Source organism: Xenopus laevis, chromosome 2L (assembly GCF_017654675.1).
Source record: "Xenopus laevis strain J_2021 chromosome 2L, Xenopus_laevis_v10.1, whole genome shotgun sequence".
Lineage (NCBI taxonomy): Eukaryota > Metazoa > Chordata > Amphibia > Anura > Pipidae > Xenopus > Xenopus laevis.
Window position 1 is genome coordinate 155,566,575 of NC_054373.1, and position 25,703 is coordinate 155,592,277.

General features: G+C 40.4%; 1 protein-coding gene across 1 annotated transcript in view; it reads left to right on the forward strand.

The window, feature by feature from the left end:
- itgb7.L (integrin subunit beta 7 L homeolog) overlaps positions 1-22,903 on the forward strand; it is a 56,975-nt gene extending 34,072 nt beyond the window's left edge. Inside the window, exons 4-16 of the mRNA XM_018247577.2 lie at positions 4,562-4,763; positions 6,466-6,636; positions 8,529-8,770; positions 9,346-9,504; positions 9,609-9,704; positions 10,000-10,089; positions 11,890-12,027; positions 14,687-14,886; positions 15,186-15,394; positions 15,479-15,701; positions 17,272-17,477; positions 18,961-19,121; positions 21,717-22,903. Of these exons, the coding sequence (XP_018103066.1) occupies positions 4,562-4,763; positions 6,466-6,636; positions 8,529-8,770; positions 9,346-9,504; positions 9,609-9,704; positions 10,000-10,089; positions 11,890-12,027; positions 14,687-14,886; positions 15,186-15,394; positions 15,479-15,701; positions 17,272-17,477; positions 18,961-19,121; positions 21,717-21,779 (2,160 nt within the window). The 3' untranslated portion in view covers positions 21,780-22,903. The remainder of the gene's footprint in view (positions 1-4,561; positions 4,764-6,465; positions 6,637-8,528; positions 8,771-9,345; positions 9,505-9,608; positions 9,705-9,999; positions 10,090-11,889; positions 12,028-14,686; positions 14,887-15,185; positions 15,395-15,478; positions 15,702-17,271; positions 17,478-18,960; positions 19,122-21,716) is intronic.
- Positions 22,904-25,703: the final 2,800 nt, after the last annotated feature.

Genomic DNA, 25,703 nt, shown 5'->3' on the forward strand with positions numbered 1-25,703 from the left:
TCACGACCTGTGAGTGCGGTTTGTTGATTCAGTTTGATATATATATATAAACATTTTTCATATGAGGTGGATCATACAGAATTACACGACGTAGAATCTGCGCCTCCAAATGCCCAAACTATACTACGCTTCACATGTGAAATATGAACCCTCAAAACGAATGCATGGAAAATTGCTATGCATTTTTGGCATTTATATTTTATGCATTTTTCTGGTTTTGAAGATGTTAGCTGTTTTAAATGTGAAATTGCTAATATAATTTGTTTGAAGCAATGGCACCACCTGGTGGCCATTAGCCAGTTGACTGAAAATGTTTTTTTGTTGAGAAAAGAAACATCTTGTGATGTTACTTTGCATAGAACTGGCCAGAGAAATGTCAGATGACTCTTTTCTGCTCACTCACTTAATTTAGAGCTAGATCACAAGATCATTCTTTAGTTTGCTTAGATGTGAGAGAATATAGGTACACATATTGACAAACCAAAGTTTCATAGTACTTGGTGCATAGCGATATGGTGCAGACAAGGGCGGTACAAGAGCCATAGGCGCTCCAGCTCACACCTGTCCATACAGGGAACAGACCCTGTGGTCTTTGTGTATAGTCTTTGTGTATAAACTGAATAGGGATACTGTCATGGGAAAACATGTTTTTTTCCCCAAAATCAGTTAATAATGCTGCTCCAGCAGAATTTTTTATATTTGAATTTGAACACGGGGGCTAGACATATTATCAGTTTCCCAGCTGCCCCAGTCATGTGACTTGTGCTCTGATAAACTTCAGTCACTCTTTACTGCTGTACTGCAAGTTGGATTGATATTACCCCCCCCCCCCCAGCTGCCTAACACCAGAACAATGGGAAGGTAACCAGATAACAGCTGCCTGGTAGATCTAAGAACAGCACTCAATAGTAAAATCCAGGTCCCACTGCGACACATTCAGTTACATTGAGTAGGAGAAACAACAGCCTGTCAGAAAGCAGTTCCATCCTAAAGTGCAGGCTCTTTCTGAAAGCACATGACCAGGCAAAATAACCTGAGATGGCGCCTACACACTAATATTACATCTAAAAAAATACACTTGCTGGTTCAGGAATTCAATTATACATATAAATTATTAAGTAGAGTGAATTATTTGCAGTGTAATTTAGAAATAAAAACTTCATCATCAAAATCATGACAGAATCCCTTTAATTTCTGTGTCTGTGCCAATGGCATTCATGCATGGGTATGGGAAGAGGGAGAAGAATATGTACATTTATGAGATGTGGGCATAACATAATGCAAAGCTTCTGCTTCCTTTACCGATTGTGAAGCATTTAATGGCAGTTGAGGTTTTCACAGCAGAAACTCAGACGTTAATCATTTCCTCTCTCTGTCTGACGGGAGAACTGCTTTATAGTAGATTCATTTCAGAGCCAGAAGTGAACATTTCCTCCATAGAGTTATATAACAAATCAGTTTGTTTTTGTAGCAAATAGCACAGACTTCAGAGCCAGGATTAGGGGTAATGTAGCACGGCACCTACACCGAAAACAAACATTTTGGGAAAAGGGGTGTCATTGCGAAAAATGTTTATTGCAGTTTAATCCCAGAAATCCAAGAACAGTCATTGTCTCAACAATGTGGAATTATTAGTAGGAGTATTGGGTAAAGATGGGTTTATGCTTTGAAAGCAAAAATAGGCTGTGCCAAAAATGTCTGTGTCCAGGTAGCATCTACAAAGGGCCCTCAGCACTGGTGTCAGAGACCCTACAATTGGTGGTTTAACTTTCATACTTTTTTCCCCCACAGAGCAGCAGTTCTGTCATGCTTTATGGCTTAGGTACTTCATGTCACATGAACACATTGTACATGGTATGAGCCTAATAGACCATTCTGACTACAGTGGTCCAAGATGTAAAATGTATTGTTTATATCGCTGTAGGATTTACAGCCATTAAAGGAACAGTTCAGTATAAAAATAAAAACTGGATAAATAGTAATGTATAAAGGCTGGAGTAGGTCCGGGCTCAGAATTAAAATAGGCCCTGGTATTTCAGGTACACAGAGGCCCAATCAATCCATATAGAGGCCCAAACAGCCCCCACCAGCCCACTAAATACTGACTTTCTATAGGACCTTATAGCAGCCCCTCTGGCATTTGGCAGAAACCACAGATTGCCAGTCCGGGCCTGGAGTTACTGGAAGTGTAACATATTAGCCAGAACACTACTTCCTGTTTTTCAGCTCTTTAACTCTTTACTGCAACTTGTACTGCAAGTTGGAGTGATATCACCCCTCCTCCCCCCCAGCAGCCTAACAACGGAATAATGGGAAGGTAACCAGATAGCAACTCCCTAACACAAGATAACAGCTGCCTGGTAGATCGAAGAACAGCACTCAATAGTAAAATCCAGGTCCCAATGCGACACATTCAGTTACATTTAGTAGGAGAAACAACAGCTTGCCAGAAAGCAGTTCCATAGTGCAGCAGTGGCTCTTTCTGAAAGCACATGACCAGGCAAAATTACCTGAGATGGCTGCCTACACACCAATATAATACATTTAAAAAAAATACACTTGCTGGTTCAGGAATGAAATTTTATATGGTAGAGTGTATAATTTGCAGTGTAAACAGTTTAATTTAGAAATAAAAACAACACCATAAAAATCGTGACAGAATATCTTTATGGGCTTTTCTGTATTTCTGCTATCTTTATCAGTCTGGCATCTTTATTTTTCAGACATATTAGGGTCTAAAGGCTTTGGTCTAAGGGAAATAAGATTCTTATACGCAGATGTGTTCAGAGTTTTCCTACAAGTCCAAAACACAATTTCAGTCTGGAGAACTAATTATGAATGTTATCTCGAATATCAAGGTAAATAAGATGCGGGATAAACAGTCCAAGATCAGCAAAGAATGTCTTGTGTTCAAATTCTGAGCTGGATTATGTTTAGAAGACATGAGCTGCAATATGTAGAACACACCCACGGAAAGGTTAGATCTGTTGGCAGTTACCGGCATTCTCTGTGTTGCACTCAGTTTAGTACAGACCCAGGTCAAGTGTCTTGTGTGCACTAACTACCCATTAGTATAGGTGTGATTTGTCATATGAGAGGAGGAAAAGTCTCTATTCTCAAACAGGACCTCCAATGCCAGGACTTGCATTCCCCAGTATAACGGCACAGTTCAGACTGAGCAGCTGTGTAGCGAGGCCCACGGTGTAATAGAAAGGTGCATTTTGGACTCTGTGCAGATACCTGATCATACAGCTGTGCTATTTCTGGAACAAGAGATACTGTCAGGCATCCAGGTTTCACTAAATGCATCTCAGATCTACAAGGAAAGTGTATCTGCACAAGCCAGCTGGCTCCACGACGCTTTGGAGGCCACGAGGATCTTAATCACGATTTTGGCTCCAATCACCTGCTAACTCCTGGAAAACTATTCTGCTTTCGCAGACATCACCAGCTCCCCGGGGCCCCTGGTCAAGCTTACTGTTCCACCACTCACTGATCATAACAAAAGCATGTAAATGATAAATTTGATTTCCCAATCATCTGTGAACTAAAAAGCATTTAGGGTTGGGGCCAACCTGGGGGTATGAGGGATGCACAAGTAGTTCATTAAATTGTCTTTCAGTATGTTACGGGGAGCTGCCTTACATCCAAGGGATGGCTGGAATTTACTACCAGACCATAGCTGTGGATGCACATGTGCCATCTTAAATCGCCCTTGGGATGCCTAGATAATAGACCCTTCTTAAATGCCAGGCAAACGTCCCTCTTTTACATGCATGTAGCTTTCTTACTGCTGGAGAATGGAGGCACAGGTGTTTGCAAAGCAAAAAGGGCCACAAAATTAAACTGTGTGTTCAGCCCATGAAGCTCTACTTATACAAGTACAAGAGCCTCCTTACTAAGAAGGGGAATATTATCCTGCCTCCCCATTGTATTACATTATACAGTATATATATAATACACAAAAGCCATGAATATCTTGTTAATTATATCCTTATAAACGATGAGTTCTGATGTCACATGACTCACTTAAATGTGTGTTTTATAATAAATAAAGTATCCCCAGTGCAAAATATGAGGATATTAGAAGTTACCACTGAGTTCCATGACCTCTATAAAAACACTCGGCCTTCGGCCTCGTGTTTTTATATGGTCATGAAACTCCTCATTAACTTATAATATCCTTATATTTTACAAGAGGGGGTACTTTATTCACTATATAAAAAGATAACATAGAGCTCATGGAATGTGATCTGTTCCTCATATACTTATTTTGAAATTTGGGCATCAGCATGAACTACAACAATAACGTTATAAGTCCTCTATTTTGCTTAGAGGATCCCAAATACTTGGGGTGTGTGCTGTTTCTATTTTTATGCTGCATACCAACCCCCAATCAATATACAGGGCAGGAGATTTAAAACATTCATAACTCCTCTGTCACCACAACAGCTGGAAAATATGAATACAGACCTTAATATAGGAACCTAGGTTGTGAGCTGCCTATCATTCCCACATAATAGATTCCTAAGACCAATGACTGTTTTGTTGTGTTTTGCAGAACTTTACAAAAAGTGGAGAATCGGAAGGCTTGCGATGTGCAGTGCGTGCAGAGCTGCTACACCGAGGGTGTGACGAAGATCACATTATAGATCCCCGTGGGTCAGTTAATGTCCTGCAAGGCCAACCACTGAGTAAAAGTGCTGACCAAAAGACTGTCATTCAACTGCACCCACAGGCAATAAATGTGAAACTGCGGCCTGGTGAGAAAAACATTGCTAATACTGGTTCTAGGATTATTGTAGCGCTACGGTGTCATCAAAACTAGAAGCCTGGTAACCAGATAAGCTGTGCCTAAATATGTTGGTTCTCTTTATTTAACTACTATGGGCCTTGCAGAACCAGTTACAGAAAATCTAAGACTTGGGTCCTTTGTCCTGGGTCATAAACATTGGAGGGGCCTCCTTAGCCTAAAGATTTAACTTGCAATATGTAATAATTACTTGGTTTCCTTTGAATTCATTTCAGTGATGTGTGATTGGAAGTTCTAGTACAGCTAGAGGGTTCTATGGAAGTTCTAGTAGAACAGTTATAGAGTCAAAGGCTGGACATCCCTGAAATTGGCCTTAGGGTCTCCACCCTAGTTCCTTGATCTTGCCCCTGCCATATAACACTTAGGGGCAGATTCACTAACTTCGAGTGAAGGATTCGAATGAAAAAAATTCGAATAGTATTTTTTGGGTACTTCGACCATCGAATTGGTTAAATTCGTTCGAATTCGAACGAAATCGAACGTTTCGAACGAAAAATCGTTCGACTATTCGACCATTCGATAGTCGAAGTACTTTCCCTTTAAAAAAAACTTCGACCCCCTACTTCGGCAGATAAAACCTACCGAAGTCAATGTTAGCCTATGGGGAAGGTCCCCATAGGCTTGCTAAACTTTTTTTGATCGAAGGATATTCATTCGATCGTTGGATTAAAATCCTTCGAATTGTTCGATTCGAAGGATTTAATCGTTCGATCGAACGAAAAATCCTTCGATCGATCGAACGAACGTTTAGCGCTAAATCCTTCGACTTCGATATTCCAAGTCGAAGGATTTCAATTCGAGGGTCGAATTTCGAAGTATTTTTTACTTCGAAATTCGACCCTTAGTGAATCTGCCCCTTAGGCCTTTTCTGGCACAATAAGGAACGGCAAAGAGCTGCAACATTAGCTGGGCCCAGTGACTCACCAGCACATCTGCTGATACAGATACATTTCTTGGCCAGCAAGTGCCAGGGTCTGAGTTGACCAACTGGAAAATTGCCTGAGAATTTTATGGGGCTGGCAGGCTACCAAGTAAATAAGAGAAACACAGGGCAGAACAGTATAACTAGGCGCTTCCTGGGGAAAACTTGCCAAAAGGAAAACGATCAAGGCCAAATCAGCACGGATTATTTTCAATTATACACTTTTAATCAGGAATGCATTTATAATGCCCTCATATAGCCGACAGTATTAGACAATGGTGCAGCGCAATTTCAGGAGACGGATATTTTTATTAGCATATTATGAAGAGGTTGAAACAATGTCTGAACGCTTGGTTGGCATTATTATTCAGAAGGTCAGCGCTCATAGGAAGGAAATGAACGGCTCTGCAGAATTAATGGAAGCCCCACGTGGTAATTCTTTTAATGCAGAGTTTCCCAAACTGTTGCCTCACTTGGCATGGCCAAAGGTTAGATGGGGGGTGTTCAAAATCTATCCCTAAGTAGCCTTTGGTCTAGTCTGCCAATATCTTAGGCAGTGTAATTCTAAAGGCATAAGCAGAAAGTGATTTCTTCAATTATTATGAAAAATCTCATATTCAATATTTTATATTCCAGATGTATACTTGCCTATGTCTGTAAATGACACACATTTCAATTCAGTACAGGGGAAGATTCACTTTTACATTGCCTTGTTTTGTTTATAAACCAGGGGAACAAAAGAAGTTTCGGGTTCAGTTCAAGCGCGCAGAGGGTTACCCCATTGACCTGTACTACCTGATGGATCTCTCGTACTCCATGAAGGATGATTTAGAGAATGTGAAGAAGCTGGGCAGTGACATTCAGAAAGCTCTGCATAAAGTTACAAAATCTGTTCATATTGGTAAGAGCCTTTAAATTGACAATATAATACTATGCTAATGTTTGGCATAGATCATCCGTTACAACTCTCATGTATAGTGGGGACTCAGAGCAGCTGTTGTAGGCGGGTAGGGTGTTTAGAAGGTCGAGTATCAGACTGGGGGGCCCATTGGGACTTCCGATTCAGGGGCCCCCACACCCCACCCAGCCACACTACCTCCCGCACACCTTGTTCTCCTCTTGTGCTGCGATCAGGACCAGGGCAGGAGGTCAGGGAGCAGCACTCTTTTCCAGGGAGTTGGTCTCGGTTTTAGGGCCCCCACAAGGACCGGGGCCCACTGGGTTTTTTTTACAAGTGTCCTGCTGGCCCAGTCCATCCCTGAGAAGGTGAGTAACACACTAAAAATGTACCTTTAGGATAACAGACTTTGCTACTGTGGCTGCAAAATATGTAATAGGTATGGTAGGGTGAGAGTGCCCATCCCATGACAATAGTCAAGTGTGTTTGGCAATTTGGATATTTTGGCACATAGCAGAGAGTCTGCTATAAGATGCCATAATGGAGAACTAAAGCTTAACTAAAAGAGTAGGGTGGAACATTATGTTTTAGGCTTCTATACCAGCCCAAAGCAACCACAGCCCGTTAGCAGTAAAGATCTGTGTCTCCAAAGATGCCCCAGTAGCTCCCCATCTTCTTTTCTGCTGATTCACTGCACATGCTCTGTGCTGCTGTCACTTAATGAGCTTAGGGACCCACTCACAATATACAGTACACAAAGAATAGAAATGTCATCATATAAGGCTGATTAGTAATTGATAAAGATAATTACTACATGGCAGGACAGAAACCAGTGCAATTAGCATCAGAATTTAATAATCAGCCTTATAGCTTATTTAACATACAAACCTCATTTTCTGCTTGATGGTTTGCAATGATTCCTAAGCTTAGCTTCTCAACAGCAGTTCAATGCACACAGCCAGTTATATGTCTCATGTTTTTATATGGTCATAGAACTCCTCAGTGGCTTAAAATATACTTATATTTTGCAATAGGGCTAACTTAATTCACTATATATATTCATGAGTCAACTTTTCTGTTCCATTATAATGGGATACCCTATAAGCTGATGTTCAGATGTTGAAGTACATCAGGGTAGGTGCTTGTAAGTTCCCCTTTACAATAGATTGTGCATCAACCACCGGCGTCTCGAAAAAAGTCCCATGTCTGCTCTGATTCACTTCCATATTTCTCTTACACTAAACCTCCCTACCTACTTCTCTATATTAGAATTTGCAGCTGGAGTTTTCTGGAGTAAGCTGGGACATCAGAAGCACTGTAGCTGCTCAAATACCACATACCTGTTCTGAGGAGGCAACTGATTGTAGTTAAAGGCACAGCAACACCAACAAATTAAAGCGTTTTCAATTAATTAACATATAATATACTGTTAGTATGCACTGGTAAAACTGCCATGTTTGCTTCAGAAAGACTACTATAGTTTATGTAAACAAGCGGCTGTGTAGCCATGGGGGCAGCCATTCAAGATGGAAAAAATGAAAAAAAAAGGTTACTTATGACATAACAGATAAGCCTTGTCCAATACAATGATGTTTTATCAGTTATCTGCTATGTAACCTGTGCCTTTTCTCCTTTTTTACAGCTTGGATGGCTGCCCCATGGCTACACAGAAGCTTATTTATATAAACTATAGTCGTCTTCTGAAGCAAACACGGCAGTTTTACCAGTGCAGAGCAACAATACATTATATTTGAATTACTTTGATACACTTTCAGTTTTTGGTGTTACTGTTCCTTTAAGTAAATGAACTATCCGCATGCTAACTCTCCAGTTTTAGCATATAATAAACACAAGGGGGCTCAAAAATGTAAAGCTAACAGCACCATGTTCTGCAGGTTTTGGCTCTTTCGTGGACAAAACAGTGTTGCCCTTTGTGAGTACCGTGAAATCAAAGCTGGAGAATCCATGCCCACACAGAGGAGAGAGATGCCAACCGCCCTTCAGCTACCGCCATGTCCTGTCTCTCACCTCAAACCTCACACTGTTCCAGATGCGGGTCAGTGCAGAGAACATCTCGGGGAACTTGGACGCGCCTGAAGGTGGACTGGACGCCATGCTGCAAGCGGCGGTGTGCACTGTAAGTACCCAGAAAGACTCAAGATCATTGTCTCAGCCTAAGATTCCTCATTCTTTCATCATGAGAAGAGCATCCAAGCTCAGAGCAGACACAAAACAATATTTTTACTCTTGAAACAATGCAGCACATGTCAGCTGTACCCAACCATAACTCAGCTTCTCATTCTTGCTTATGCTACATTGTTTGAATAGTTAGAACCACCAGTACAGAGAATAGCAAAGGATAGGAAGATGTGGCTTTCAGTAGGTATTACATGTATAAGTAAAACCAGTATGAGCATTGGCAGAACTACCAGACAGGCTAGGGGTGCAACTGTACTAGGGCCCACCTCCCCTAGGGCCCCAACAATAGACTCTGAAATGCTGAAGTAGTGTTTTCCACTATTTACCTCATCATTATATGGATAATGAGGTGAGGGAAGAGGGCCAGTAGGTACTGAATGTGAGTGGGATTAATTTCCCATCCCTCCATAGTTAACACTAATGCCATTCTGCAGAAATTTCCAAGTCTCCACTGTTTGCTCCATGGCGTGAGCACTTGCTTCCACTAATCCTCTTTATGTGTCTTCCCGTTAGGATCTCATTGGCTGGAGGAATGTGACCCGTCTCTTGGTATTTGCATCTGATGATGTATTTCACACTGCAGGAGATGGAAAATTAGCCGGGATTTACTTACCTGCAGATGGACACTGTCATTTAAACAGTAATTCTGAGTACTACCAGAGCAATATGTATGTAAGTTACATTACAACAAAACTGTCCCCAGTACAGATAATGAATAATCAAGGAAGTACTTGAGATGAGCTGGCGCTGGAATCTAATTTTTTGTAACTTTTCAGGATTATCCCTCGGTGGGGCATCTTGCCCAGATCCTCACAGCAGCCAACATTCAGCCGATCTTTGCAGTCACAAGCAGTGTTGTCTCTACTTACCAGGTGGGTATAAATGGTCTGAGTCTGTCTGGAGACACTACAGGCCATTTATCAACCAATTAAATCATTGCATTCATTGTTCTACCTGGCTGAAAAGAGCCAATTGCTGATTGGTTGCCATGGATTTCTGTGAATGTGCAGATTTGCCTGGTATTGATAAATGACCCCGGTTAACACTGAATGATGGACAATTTCTCAGATATAAGAAAATGCAGAAAATGACCAAAAGCAACAGGGGTGGAACATATCTAACTAATTGGAAGTTACTCCATCTTGCCTTCTACACTTTACTTTCCAGGCGCTAAGTGATCTCATTCCAAAGTCAGCAGTAGGGGAACTAAAGGAAGATTCCAGCAATGTGGTCAATTTGATTTCTGAAGCTTATAATGTGAGTACAGACTGTTACATGTATATCACAATGACAAGAACTTTATTTTTACCTAACATCCCTGAACTTGAAGACTTGTTTATAGCTGTTGTTGTATCAAGTATAAAACAATTAGCACAACAGAACCCTGGTTCTGGGTCCCACTCATCCCCCTTATCCACCAGACCTTGTTAAGTAAGATGTTTGGGTGCTCAGTACTGGAGAAATCAGGGGGCAAGTAATAGTAAATGATAGAAAATGGAATTCAATATTGCATTGAAAAGAAACATTACAGATAGATAGATAGATAGATAGATAGATAGATAGATAGATAGATAGATAGATAGATAGATAGATAGATAGATAGATAGATAGATAGATAATGATGATGATCGATAGATAAATAATAGATAGATAGATATAGATAGATAGATAGATAGATAGATAGATGATATATAAATAGATGCTGATAGATATATGATAGATAGATAGATAGATGATTAGATAGATAGATAATAGATAGATGATAGATAGATAGATAGACAGACAGACAGACAGATAGATAATAGATAGATAATAGATAGATAGATAGATAGATAGATAGATAGATAGATAGATAGATAGATAGATAGATAGATAGATTAGATAGATAGATAGATAGATAGATAGATAGATAATAGATAGATAATAGATAGATAGATAGATAGATAGATAGATAGATAGATAATTGATAGATAATAGATAGATAGATAGATAATAGATAGATAATAGATAGATAATAGATAGATTAGATAGATAGATAGATAGATAGATAGATAGATCGATAGATAGATAGATAATTAATAGATAATAGATAGATAGATAGATGATAGATAGATCCTAATCCTATTGCAATGAAGGTGCAATGTGCACGACCCCTGCATCTATACATGACATTATTTTGAGGATCGAAAAAGCCCAATCTTTTTACAATGGGAACACCAGCCTTGACAGTGCTAGACCTGAAAGTATAGAGTAGGGGATACCTGTACCTTTTTTGGCTAACTTATTTGATTATAGAAAATGCTATGGCTAACACAGTACAACATTTACCCTTGGAAATGTTATTGGGGGATTACTGTAACTCAATCACCATAGGGTACACATCCCTTAATAAGTACCACGTTTCTAAAAAAAAACTATTTTAAACTCTGCTACTAAATTCACAAATTAAAAAAAAGTCTCTTGGCTTCTTTATATCGTTTACTAATTAATGCCGATTGTTCATTAGAGAACACACTTGCTATCTGACAATCTAACTTATTAAATGGATAACCTCTATCCACCTCTATCTAAATATCTCTTGATTTACATCCATGGTGCAGCTATAGTGAATATATAATAATTTCCCCAAAAAAATCCAATGTTTTGGTCACTGCATTGTAATCTCCATCCATTGCCTGTGGCTTTACTTGGAGCAAAGGTTGGAAGCAGAACCTTGATGAGCCTTGTAGGTTCAGTCCATTGTAACTTTCCTTTACTGTAGTGAGTTCCCAGGATTTGTTTGTTTCTGCATTGTGAGATGGATAATAGGACATTTTAGTACATGTGAGCAGGCCCGGACTGGAAATCTGTGGGTTCTGGCAAATGCTGCTATAAGGTCTCATAGAAAGTCAGTATTTAGTGGGCTGGTGGGGGGCTGTTTGGGCCTCTATGTGGGCTGATTGGGCCTCTGTGTACCTGAAATGCCAGGGCCTATTTTAATTCTCAGTCCGGACCTGCATATGAGCGTCAAGTCAACTGAAAGTAATTCCTACTATCTGTCTTTTTATTCTGTTACAGAACTTATCTTCCACAATCAACCTAGAACATGTGAACCTTCCCAAAGGCATCCACATCTCGTATGATTCCCATTGTTCTAACTCTTCCACAATGGGAAAGACTCAGGCTCAGTGCTCCGGAGTTAAAATTAACCAGGCGGTATGTATTAGGGTTGAATTTACTCCCTACTCTCTGATTGCTATTGCTACTGATGCATTTTATTCTTTTACTGCCGGTTGCTTCCCACCCAAAATCCAAAACAACAAGTAACAAAGAAAGGTTACAAATGGCAAAGATTTGAGGCAGTGGGGCTTATTATTTATGGGTTTTGGGCTGCACTAGTTTAGAAAATTGTTCACAAGTGTCCAAAGCACTAGTGCCATGTCTGTATCACTAATCACAGTGAAATCTCAATTTTACACCCAGTGGCGTAACTAGATGTTGCTGGGCCCCACAGCAAATTAATTTTAGGGCCCCAAACATATCCAGTGTTTGTCCTGTTTTACCAATATATGTTCAAATTGCTCATCAATGAGTGCCTCATGGGGCCCCTTGTACCTCCTGGGCCCCCTGCAGCCGCAGGGTCTGCTTCCTCTGTAGTTACGCCCCTGTTTACACCCATCAGTTTTTTTGTTCATTATTGCAAAATCCCAGATTTTTTAGTTTCAGGGATGTTATGTTTTTAGTTTCTGGTCCCCTGAAAAAAAACATAGAATGTGGGTTCTACTGTACAGCATTTAATACATTTGGTGGGGGCAAAAGGGTATGAAGCAATGTAGTAATTTAGTCTTTGTCCCATAATGTATGAGCCATTGTTTATGGAACTTATTAGTGACAAGTAAGGATTACAAATTTCTCGAATGAAAACTTGTGATTGGTTAAGTCTCCACTGATGCTTTTTTACTAGGAAATGCAACCGTAAGAAGGAAACAGGTCATTGAAAGTAATCAGATCATGATGTGCCACAAAACTTTGCTTTAGGTCATAAAAATAATTAGGGATGATTTGAAATCCATAATTTTTTCAACAGAACAGAGAAGGTCTGGCAAATTCAAAAAATCCAGGATCTGGAAGATTACCAAGCAGAATTTAGAATGCCGTGCATCCTTAAATCTAATGTGTGATCTTTTTTGGGTTGTTCCTCTCATATGAAAATTGACCATCTGTTTGCAACCACCTATTTTATGGCATGGAAAGGTTTCCATTTTGGGGCTGATTTTGATGAATGCGCAACAGACATTAGTATTTATTACTGCAAGAATAAATAAATATCAGATCTATTGCCTATGTATAGATTGAACGTAATCCTGCTGTTTGACTTCCCGGCAAGTGGATTTGAGCAATATCAATACCTAAGATGTGTAATATAATAGCTGCAAGGTTTGCTTTAGTTTTCGCAGCCGTAGTAACCAACATGCAGGAAAATGTATGGTCCAGTCTGCTGACAGCAGTTATCTGATTGCTTGCTCTGGCTACTAAATGTGGAATATGACAGTAGCAGTAACATGTGTTCAGACCCATTTCTGTGTTTTTTTTGTAACTTCTTAATTTTTATCCCAGTATTCGTGCATGTTTATGGGGGAGTCTTCAGTACTGATATTATACTGCCACCTCCTGACCATAATTGATATCATTTATTTCTCACAAACGTTACAAAGGGCAATTTCATATTCTGGCAAGCAGTTGGGTGGCTGCGCTAAACAGGACACGTATGCATGATAACTACAACTAAATATTGGGGTCGCTATCAAAAAACAAAACGAAAAAGTTTAAGTTTGGTTTTAGTAAGTTCGATATTTTGTACAGGAATTGGACCAGAATGCTCGGTACCTGGGGTATTCCGGATAAGAGTTTTTTTCCTTAATTTGAATCTCCATCCCTTAAGTCTACTGAATAATCATTAAACATTAAGTAAACTCAATAGGATTGTTTTGCCTCCAATAAGGATTAATTATATGTTAGTTGGGACTAAGTACAAGGTACTGTTTTATTATCACAGGGAAAAGGGAAATACGTTTACAATTCTGAATTATTTGATTAAAGTGGAGTCTATGGGAGACGGCCTTCCAGTAATTTTGAGCTTTCTGGATAATGGGTTTCCGAATAACGGATGATTAAAAATAATCTTATCCGTGAATGTTAAACATATCATTATTATCTACCTTCTACTACTAAAATGTATACATAAGGTTAGGCAGCTTCCTGATTATCTTCTTCCAATGTGGGAAATGTACACAGTCGCCGCGTAAATGATGCCCATTGACTCTAATGGATGAAAAAATTTGCTGTGAGTCACAAACATTTTTGTTACCAGCAGACTTAAAGGAGAATTCAACCCTAACGTTAAAAAAACCCTACCCTACATAGACCCCCCTTACTCCTCCCCCAGCCTAAGTGTTGCCCCGGGCAAATGCCCGTAACGTTTTACTTACCCTGCGGTGCAGATTCAGGCATCGGAGTTCACGGGCGCCATCTTCTTCTCTTCGGAAATCTTAGGAATGAGACCGTCGTGGCTGTGCATGCGCCGAAACTCGCGAAAATTGCCGAAGCGGCAGTCTCATTTCAAAGGTTACCAAAGAGAAGAAGATGGCACCCGTAAGGAGGGAGGTCTATGTAGGGTAGGGTTTTTTTAACGTTAGGGTTGAATTCTCACATGACCCCACATGACCCAGAATTCCTATAGGATTGATCCATTGCCCCATTTTTGCAGTTTGCAGTTGGCCCGGGAGTCTTCAGGGATCAAAGCCATGTCATGAAAGCTGTTTGTTTATATGTATATGTAGGGGAGTACTGGGATACTCATGTTGTTTCCATGCAGGTCAGTTTTGACGTAACTCTATGGATGGACAAGACGATGTGCCCGGGGGGGAAGCAGAGTTTTCAGCTGAGGGTGCTGGGCTTCAGTGAGGAGCTTAAGGTGGATGTGGAGCCTCTGTGTGCCTGTGCCTGTGAAGATGAAGAGATATCTTCTGATTACTGCGGTGGGGTTCTTGGCAATTACAGCTGTGGCATCTGCAGGTGACGAAATTAAAGTTATATATATATATATAGTGAATAAAGTACCCCCTCTTGTAAAATATAAGGATATTATACCGTAAGTTACCAAGGAGTTTCATGACCATATGGAACTCCGAGGTAACTTCTAATATCCTCATATTTTGCAACTGGGGGTACTTTATTTATTATAATACACATGTTTCAGTGAGTCATGTGACAGAAATGACATCAGAACTCACCGTTTATAACTGATGACATCAGAACTCACCGTTTATAAGGATATAATTTACAGGGTATTTATGGCTTTTGTGTATTTGTAGTTGCCAGAAAGGTCACAGTGGGAAGCAGTGTGACTGTCCTTTGGAAAAGCACAACAATGACAAAGCATGCTGGGATAGAGGCCCCCTGCCTTGCAATGGGCACGGGAGGTGCGAGTGTGGACGATGCGCCTGTGACATTTACTTTCGGGGAGATCTGTGCCAATGTGATGATACCAGCTGTGAAAGATATGAAGGGCAGCTGTGTGGAGGTAATAAAAAGCCCAGAGATGTTGTGTAAACCATTTGTATATGACACCTACAGAGAATAGGGATTTTATCTTCCTTTCTTCCAGGCATCACCAGGGGGGTCTGTAACTGTGGCACATGCAACTGCACTGATGGCTACAAAGGAAGCGATTGTGGCTGCAGTAAGAATACAAGTGGCTGCATAATAAATGGTACCGAGTGCAGCGAACATGGGCACTGTGAGTGCAACAAGTGCAAGTGCAACCCAGGATACTATAATAAGTGGTGCAGTGAATGTCCCGAATGCCAAACTATATGCAAGGAACTCACGTGAGTCATATTAACTATAATACCTATTGCAATATCTTAGAAAAGAGGTACCTGAGCCCCCAGTTGTCACTAGATAATACAGAGGGGTCGTGAGTTGTTCACACAAGAAGCAGATGTAGGTAAAGGCATAAGTCAGTACACAGGGTCGGACTGGGCCGATGGGATACCCGGTAAAAACCCAGTGGGCCCTGCCGACAAAGTCCCGCACCTGTCTATGGCCCATGCTGCCCTTTATGGGGTCCCCCTGGCCCCGATCATGGCCGCAACTTCAGCACAGGTATGCGTGGGGGCCCGGAGGGGTCGTGGCTAGGGCAGGGGTCTGTGGGGGTTGCGACAGCGGCAGGGGAGCTGGAGGGGGGGCTTTGTGGTGGAAGCCCCGTGGGCCTCTGACGCTGTACAGGTTTGATGATGGAATTTTTAAGACATATTTCTACAGAAAGTTGTTTTTTCCACAAATCTCGAAAAATTTATGTCGAGGTCCTATAGAAGGGAGTGGGAGCTGCACTGATCTCATTGGACCATGTTTAATCCATTCAGGATTTTAGAGGTTTTCAGATTTTTTTAGCTAGGAATTGTCCGAAAAACTCATTTTCATTTCACCTGAAAATGTGAATTTTGACCAAATTTAACAACTCGAAAACTTGAATTGCTTGAACTCATTGAAACAAAACCCTCCAGAAAAAATTCGAACATCATGACTATTAACATCTTCGAATGGTTCAAGGGACCTCTGCCACTGACTCCTACATGACCTCGACAGGTTTTAGATGGTGTATTTTCCAGCTATTTCCAGGGTCAGGGTATAATAAGTCTTGAAAAATTCAAGTTTTTTTTAAAGGGATTCTGCCATGATTTTTATGGTGTCATTTTTATTTCTAATTACACTGCAAATAATTCACTCTACCATATAAAATTTCATTCCTGAACAAAAATGTGTATTTCTTTTAGTTGTAATTTTGGTGTGTAGGCGCCATCTCATGTCATTTTGCCTGGTCATGTGCTTTCAGAAAAAGCCAACACTTTAGGATGGAACTGCTTTCTGGCAGGCTGTTGTTTCTCCTACTCAATGTAACTGAACGTGTCGCAGTGGGACCTGGATTTTACTATTGAGTGCTGTTCTTAGATCTACCAGGCAGCTGTTATCTTGTGTTAGGGAGCTGTTATCTGGTTACCTTCCCATTGTTCTGTTGTAAGGTTGCTGGGGGGAGGGGTGATATCACTCCAACTTGCAGTACAGCAGTAAAGAGTGACTGAAGTTTATAAGAGCATGACTGGGGTCAACTGGGAAACTGACAAGATGTCTAGCCTCATGTGATTTCCCCATGTGATTTTAAAATTAAATATAAAAAAAAAAATCTATTTACTCTTTTGAGAAATGGATTTCAGTGCTGAATTCTGCTGGAGCAGCATGTTTTCACATGACAGTATCCCTTTAACCTGAAAATGTGAATTTTGACCAAATTTTCACTCGGTCCTTAATAAATAACCCCCTAAAAGTTAAAATTGAAATATAAATATGTAAAGGTTCTGCTGTTGTATAAAATGGGCTGGATTTCTGTGTGTCCTGCAGGAACTGTGCGGAATGCAAGGCGTTTGGAAAAGGCACCCTGAAAAACAACTGCAGCTCCTCCTGTCCCAATGTCAATGTCACCCTGGCCAAAGCTCCTTTGTCGATAGACAATGAAAAACTGTGCAAGGAAAAAGGAGAAGACTTCATTACATTCCTTGTGAGGGAAGAGGGTGGATTCTATCAAATAACAGTGGAAGAAAAGCAAGGTAAAAAAGCAAATTAGAGTTCAGTGGGCATTCGTCTAAGCATAGCTCTTAGTATAAACACCTTAAAACGATTCACAGTGTTTCTTATAGAGAGGCAATATCATTTGGAAATTGTCTTAGAGTAGCACTTAATCACATAGATTTAACGGTTAAGGGGCAGATTTATCAAGGGTCGAAGCGAATTTGATGGAATTTTCGAAGTAAAAAAATTGGAAATTCGAAGTTATTTTTTGGATACTTCGACCATCGAATAGGATACTACTACTTCGAATTTACTTCGACTTCGATTCGAAGTAAAAATCGTTCGAATATTCGACCATTCTCTTCAAACTTCAACTTCAATACTTCGCCAAATTAAACCTGCCGAATTGCTATGTTAGCCTACGGGGACCTTCTACAAACTTTTTCTAAGTCTGTACACATCGAATAAAAATCCTTCGATCGTATGCTAAAATCGTTCGGATTGTTCGATCGAACGATTTTTATTCGATCGTGGGATTGCCAAAGTCGGTGAAAAAACTTGAATTCGAAGTTTTTCAATTTGATGGTCGAATTTCGAAGTTTTTTGTACTTCGAAATTCGACCCTTGATAAATCTGCCCCTAAATGTTAAAGAAAAAGGTCACTTACGCAAAGTGCAGCCAGTAGATGTCCCATCCATGTTTACTTGCAACTTGAGCCCATCCAACCCTGGGGTTACAGGATGGCCCACTCATTATAATTGTTGAGACTTAGGCCAATCATAGATCAGTGCCCATAATGCAATAATGTCTGTATTTGATTCTGAAAAATATTAAGCAATTAAAAGCTGTATAGGGTATATAAATATGTTTGTTTTTTTTCCATTAGCAAAAAATAAGAACTCATTTTGAAAGATCCTCTTTAAATATAATGCAGGACAAGAGAATATACAGTATCATGCATTTATCAACTTTAGGTCAACATAGGTATTCATTTTAGCTCCATTTATTGGCAAGCCAACATAAAGCATAATAATGCTCCTGTGTGTATACAAGTATGGGACCTGTTATCCAGAATGCTCTGGACCTGGGGCTACTAGAAAATCATGTAAACATGAAATAAACCCAATAGGCTGGTTTTGTTTCCAATAAGGATTAAATATCTCTTAGTTGGGATCAAGTATAAAGTACTGTTTTATTATTATAGAGAAAAGAGAATAATTTTCAATTATTTGGATTATTTGGATGCAATGGAGTCCATGGGAGACGGCCTTTCTTCAATTTGAAGCTTTCTGGATAACGGGGTTTCTTATAATGGATTCCACACCTGTATTCCCTTACGGTGATATCATACATGGAATCTATATTGGTGCAAGCGGGTGGAAGATGATCTACATGTAGGAGGGCCTATGCACAAGATAATGTGTCCATGACAATAATAAAGTGACCCCCCACACTGCTGCCACAATGCTTTATTGAAACCAGAAAGGCAATTTACTAAATTTCTCCCAATCTTTCCCACAGAAGCAGCTAATGTAACAAAGCATCTCATCCTTGGCCTGACTCTTGGTATCGCCTTAATCGGCCTCATCATTATTGTCACTTTGCGTATTACTGTGGAAATCTATGACAGACAGGAGTACAAACGCTTTCAGAAAGAGCAAAGTAACGCACAATGGAACGAGGTGAGCAGTGGGGGGACACCTGTAACAGGGAACTACTGGGTCAAACTTTCTACCAATTGGAGGTGGAGTCTGTTGTCTAATAAGACATCTAATAGTAAGGAGGAAAAATGAACATAGAGACAGGTACAAATTATACAGAAATCAGACAAAGTATGTGAACCTTGGGCAGATAAACATTTCTGGTAACTGCTGATCATCGGCTTGGAAAGAATTCAGCCTATTCAGCTCCGTACAGAACAGCTCCAGCCCAGGGATACTGGTGGGTTTCCTGACATGAACTCCCTACTTCAGCTCTTTCCACAGCATTTCTATAGGATTAAGGTCGGGACTTTTCCTTAAAACGCTGGGGGCTCATTTATAAACTTCATGCAGCGCAGAACGATTCGCACAGTGAAAATATTTGCCCTGCGCATGGTCATATTTATAAAGCTGGATAAGACTGTGTATTTAATGCACAAACAGAATTGGGAATTTCTATATACTCACCCAATCTCTTACTACGCTCCTCTACTGACCTGCTACTCAACTCTTCTCTCATTACCTCCTCACATGCTCACATTCAAGACTTTGCAAGGGCTGCACCCCTCCTCTGGAATTCTCTCCCACGGTCTGTCCGACTTTCTCCCAACCTTTCTGCTTTCAAGAAATCTCTTAAAATGCACTTCTTTCGAGAAGCCTACCCTCACTCTGCTTAACTACCAAACGCAACACCACATACAATACCACATTTCTCACCCACTTAATTTGATCTTGTCCACTCCCACACCTTGTGTATTACTCCCTTACCTTAGACTGTATGCCTATGCATAGGGCCTTCCTCACCTTTTGTACCTGTATTGATTGTGATGTATGTAACTCCATATGTTCTATGTATATAATTCATGTGATTTAGTTGTATAATCACATTTACTTTACAGTGCTACGCAATATGTTGGCGCTATATAAATACATGTTAATAATAATAATAATGATAATAATATTCGCACTGTGAATGTCCATAAGGGCTAATTGTAAAGTGAGAATATTTATGCAGTTACGCCAGAACTTTGGTGGCAGAGAAAATATTTGCAAAAAGCTATTTTCGGGCACAATGACCGTTTGTGAATATTTTTTGCACAATGCAAATACACAAAAAACAGAAAGAGGGGCACAGCGGTGCAATTATTTCAGTGTTCAGGGAAAAACACAGACAATACATCCATTTGCAAATATATATTTGCTGCGTGAACTTTATAAATGACCCCCAGTAACTTTTGGTAGCTCAACTTGCACGCATGACCCACTTTCTCTTAAGCTTCAGTTTATAGACAGACACCCTGACATTTTCCTGCAGAATCTGCTGGTACAATTCAGAATTCATAGATCCATCAGTGATGACAAGCTATCCTGGTACAGAGGCAGCAAAGCAGGCCGTAGCCATAATACTGCCACCTCCATGTTACCCAGATGGGAAAAGGTTCTTATGCTGGAATGCAGTGTTTACCTTTCTCCAACATAACGCTTTTCATTCAAGCTCAAAGGTTCTACATTGGTCTCATCCATCCACAAAAATAGGTTACACGACCTATTCACATTCATGGGTACTGGGGTAAATCTTAGCATCCAACACAGACCCAGATGCCTCCTGTTCCTGGGGCAGGTCACAACTTTCCATAGAGCTGAATTGCAACTGCTCTTCTGGGTGGTCCAGCTTGCAATATAGAGTAGGTAAGATAAGGTTAGGAAATCATTACTCAAGTTGCTGTTACCAGATTCTTGGAAAATACTAAGGATAGGGCCAGAAATCTGCCGGGTGATTTCAGCCCGTGACTATTAGCAGTTTCCTCTTCTTGTTTCATGTCCAGAAGCCTTGAGTTGGCTCCGGAGCGAACACACTCGGCAGATTTTGGTGAAGAAATGCAAGTCTGTGCATTTCAAGCTGAAATAAGCCAGGTGAGTTCATGCCGGAGCTGACCCAAGGCTTGTGGATGCATAGGTTCCACCTAAATATTCGGAAGGGGTTTTTTTTACAGATATGGAATTCTCTCCCTGAATCAGTTGTACAGGCTGATACATTAGATAGCTTTAAGAAGGGGTTGGATGGCGTTTAGCAAGTGAAGGAATACAGGGTTATGGGAGATAGCTCATAGTACAAGTTGTTCCAGGGATTAGTCCGATTGCCATTTTGGAGTCAGGACGGATTTTTTTCCCCCTGAGACAAATTGGAGAGGCTTCAGATGGGTTTTTTTTACATTCCTATGGATCAACTGGCAGTTAGGCAGGTTAAAATGGAGTTAAAAGGTTTTCAACCTAACTTACTATGTTACTATGTGAAACAAGAAGAGGACACTAGTATCTGAAATTGGCCTGCAGATTTCAGCAGGCTGATTTCGGCCCCATCTGGCCCTAGCCTAACCCCCATTGCAAACACTTTACCTTTTACTTTTCCAGGCACAAAATGCAAACTTAGGAAAGGGCTGAATCTGAATACCTGAAAAAGATGATTCTGCAGAATTCTACCTCAGTCTTAGTGGCAATAAGTACAACTACAGATAAATATGAAACACTTTGAAAAAGTGAGTCTGAACCATTATTTTTGTTTTTCTCTTGTTACAGTTAAATAATCCTCTGTATAAAAGTGCTACGACAACTGTGAAGAATCCGAATTTCATTGAGTGATGAGCAAGAAATCTCTTATCTGCACTGTCAGGTCTCCAAACATTGTTTCCTTTCACCATACAGAAAACCTGGGGAATTGTGCCGAGGCCTCATATTGATTTCTCAGTAACTGCAGTTGAGAAGTACCCACAATGCATCTCAGATATGTTATTTATTATGTGTATTGCACTTGCTAACTATAGGAAAATGAAAAGGAGCTGTATTTTAAAAGGATAATTAGCCCTTGGGTATTTGAGGTGTTTTATATTTCTTATTTTCTTTCTATTTCTAGTTTTGGATATAAAAAGCTCTGTATAAAACTGCCACCATATTAGACAATTCTTCAGTAATAATTTATAAAGAGACAATTGGTGCATATAAACCGAATTCTGTGATATATAAGGGGTATCGGAACAAATCAAACACCCTGGAGAGACAGATTGAATATGGTGCCAGTTCTATTCCACCTGATGTCAGAATGGCAGAGATCTAGGGAAAGATTTGGTGGCCAGGTAACGTTTCACAGGCAACATGTTTATGGCTGTGGGCTCTGCACCAATGGCAAGTGGGTGTTTTTTAGTGTTGATGGAGGGAAGTCATACTGATAAGGCAACATCAAAATGTAGGGAATAGTGTCTGAGCTAACATTGGAGTCAGATGTAGAAAGCTCTGCAGTGAAACACTTCACTAAACAGATCCATAATCCCAAGAAAGAAAGGTGAGTATTTGGGAGCAAGCCTGTCTCATGCCCAACCCCACCTACATTCTGAAAAGGGGCTGCCTGAAAAACAGATGCGCACAGGAGTAAAGGAGACCCCAAAAGTATTACACATGGAGAACGTTCTGCCCTGAAAATGTTGCAATTGACGTTAATTTTGTAAAGAAAAACTTAAAAGGTCTCTTTTTCTTCTGAGTTGGGGTGTCCTCGGCAACAGTAAAGTACACTTTTCAACCGGTGATGACACCTCCCAACCGCCCCGTTTTTCCCGGGACAGTCCGGATTTTGACAGCTCAGCCCGCGGTCCCGGGGTTGTTACTGAAAACTGATTTGGGGAGACTCTTCTTCGGGCAACTTATCTCCCCACCGGCTAGAATCTAAATCACTGGTGGGATGGCAATTGGATCACTTCCGATCGTTTTCTGAAGTTGCCCGAAGATTACTTTTGCTTAGATTTAGATTCTAGCCGAAGGGAAGGCAGTTCGGGGAGATTAGTTGCCCGAAAAAGAGGCAATTTGTTGCGGGGCGACTAAATCTCCCCGTATCTTCGCGTGTGTCTCTGGCCTAAAGGGTAATTCACCTTCATTAGCAAAACTGTAATAACACATAACAACCACAGAAATGTGTTCAAACTTTCATAACCTGCCAAATTTTGTAATTAGGGGGTGTGGCCACAAACTCTGAGCAGCAAATCTTTTTTGTATCCCTTTGTATTTAGAAAATGTTGGGAGGTATGTGATGGTACTGTCTCCCAGCCAGTGCTCTTTACACCATTTAACATACTGAGACTACCAGGCCCCTGTCATATCATCAAAAACCAAATGAGTCCCAACACTTTTTTTTATTGGAGTGAATTGAGGAGGGTCTCATCTTTAGCACAATAGTACTCTTTGCACTAGAAAATACAAAATTCTGAAATAAAAAACTAAATTTTGGCTGGAGCAGCTTTTTTGCTGCAAGTTTCTTAACCTGCCTCATGGCTGCAGTGTCCCTGAGCACAAGGAATTCACCCAAAGCCCCAAAAGTGAGAGCTGGCAGAGAAAAAGATGATTTTAAAGCAGAATATAAAATATGTTGAACATCATTCTGTCAGTCAGGAGTGAATTGCGCTTCTGAATACTTCATTACATACCGTATGTGTCAACAAATGCTGATTATTTGTGCTAGACACTGGAAAATGTGTGTTTATAGGTAAAGTTGCCTCCAAGTCCACTACCAAGAGCTGCGTTTATTTCATTATTTGTAAGAAACGGATACAAATTTATATGAAGATGATAGTTTAGTATGAAGAAAACATTACAGCAATTAAATATTGTAGCACCGAGAAGCTTTCACAATAAACAGTGTAACACTGGTAAATGCTGAATTAATGTGTATTTATTGTGTTTATTTATGTAGCACCAACATTGCTCTTTTAGGGAAAAATGGTCTTAACTATGAGATCTATATATGTATATATGCGCCTATTTCTTGCTGAATCTGCTGTTTTCGTTTGGTCTTTGTTGCTATTAGTTAAGCTTCCATCCTGTTGCCCATTAAAGCATTTTAAATCCAGATTGTGTGTATTTCTTGCTATGTCCCATCAGCTTTAGCAGGGCAGCCATAAGGATGGGAAAGAGTAAAAGCTGAATAAGAGCTGCTTAAGACTAGGACCAAAAATCTTGCATTTCAACATCAAAATCCCAGTCAGTGTATTTGGGTGCAGTCACACCGAGGAGCAGATTCTCTGGCTGTGTTTTTCCAGAGGTCAGGCTCAGCCTCATTTCACCCTAGTCTTAGAGCAGGGGTCAGCAACCTTTACTATCAAAAGAGCCATTTTGCCCCTCTCCCACTAAAGAAAAATAGTCTGGAGCCGCAAAACATAACACAGCTTATAAACTTTTTTTTTAATCTTAACTGTTACAACAACAGAATACAACAAACAGAAGTGCATTGTGTATATGCAGGGCTACTTTGAAATAAATTAAACACTGAATAGCCCTATTAAATGCTAGTGTTCTCATCTGTTTAATGTGACTTCAGTTTCTGACGCTCCATGTTGATCTTTCTTCTCTTGTCTTGAGTGTGTGACCGCGGTAAGGACCATGATGAATCATCTTGCTGTGGCTCAGTCTTGCCTGTCACTCCTGGGACGTCTATACAGCCCTCGCACCTGCTGGCGGCTTCTTGAGTGTGCTTACCGCGGTTGCACACTCGAGAAGCCACCAGCATGTGCGAGGGCTGTAAATACGACCTGACAGGCAAAGCCGCAAGACTGAGCCGCAGCAAGCAGGCTGAAGAGCCACATGCGGCTCTAGAGCCGCAGGTTCCCTACCCGTCTTAGAGAAATGGTGAGAATTATTGAAGAACTTACTGGTTATAGCAGAAGGATTCAGATCTCACAAATATTGCACCACGCACGTTTCCCCAGTGCTGGAAGCAGATACTGAAGGGCATAGAGTAGGCCAAGGCCAAAATACTGCTCAGGAAATAGGACTCTGCTTTAGCTCGGGTAAAATAATCCTTAAATCGGTGGTTCGCCTTTCTGTTAACTTTTAGCATGTTGCAGAAAGACCAATTCTTAGAAACATTTCAATTGGTCTTAATTTTTTATAGTTCCTGATTTATTTGGGCCTCTTACTGACTCTTTCTATTTAGTAACCCAACTATCCATATTCCATTCTCTTATTCAAGCCACATCCTGGTTTCTAGGGGAAACTGGACCCAAACAACCAGATAGATGCTGAAATTCCTGGCTGGAGACTTGTTGAACAAAAAGCTAAATCAAACTACCCGTTTAATGCTGCAACTTGTTGTGACATGTGAATTGCTGTTTTAGCCTATGGGGGACCTCCTAGAACCTATTTGGAGTCAATTTGGTGGTCTTTTTTTTTTGAGAAAAACGTTGAATCGAATTCGGTCGATTGCGCTGTTAATTCGTTTAGAATTCGGCCAAATACGAACCTATTCGATCGAAAACGGACCTATTCAACTAAAAAAAAAAACAAAACGTTGACTTAATTTCAGTTGGTCTTTTTGAATCTTGACGTTTTTTCTATTCGAAATTCGACCCTTGATAAATATGCCACATAATGTATTTCACATTTTCCTGGATTTTTCACCATTTTTTTCTGTCCCCCTGAAAAATTTAAATATTTGGGGCTGAAGCGTCCATAATATAAATTTAATTAGGAAATCTGTCTAGTAGGGATGCACTGAATCCCTATTTGGGATTCGGCCGAATACCC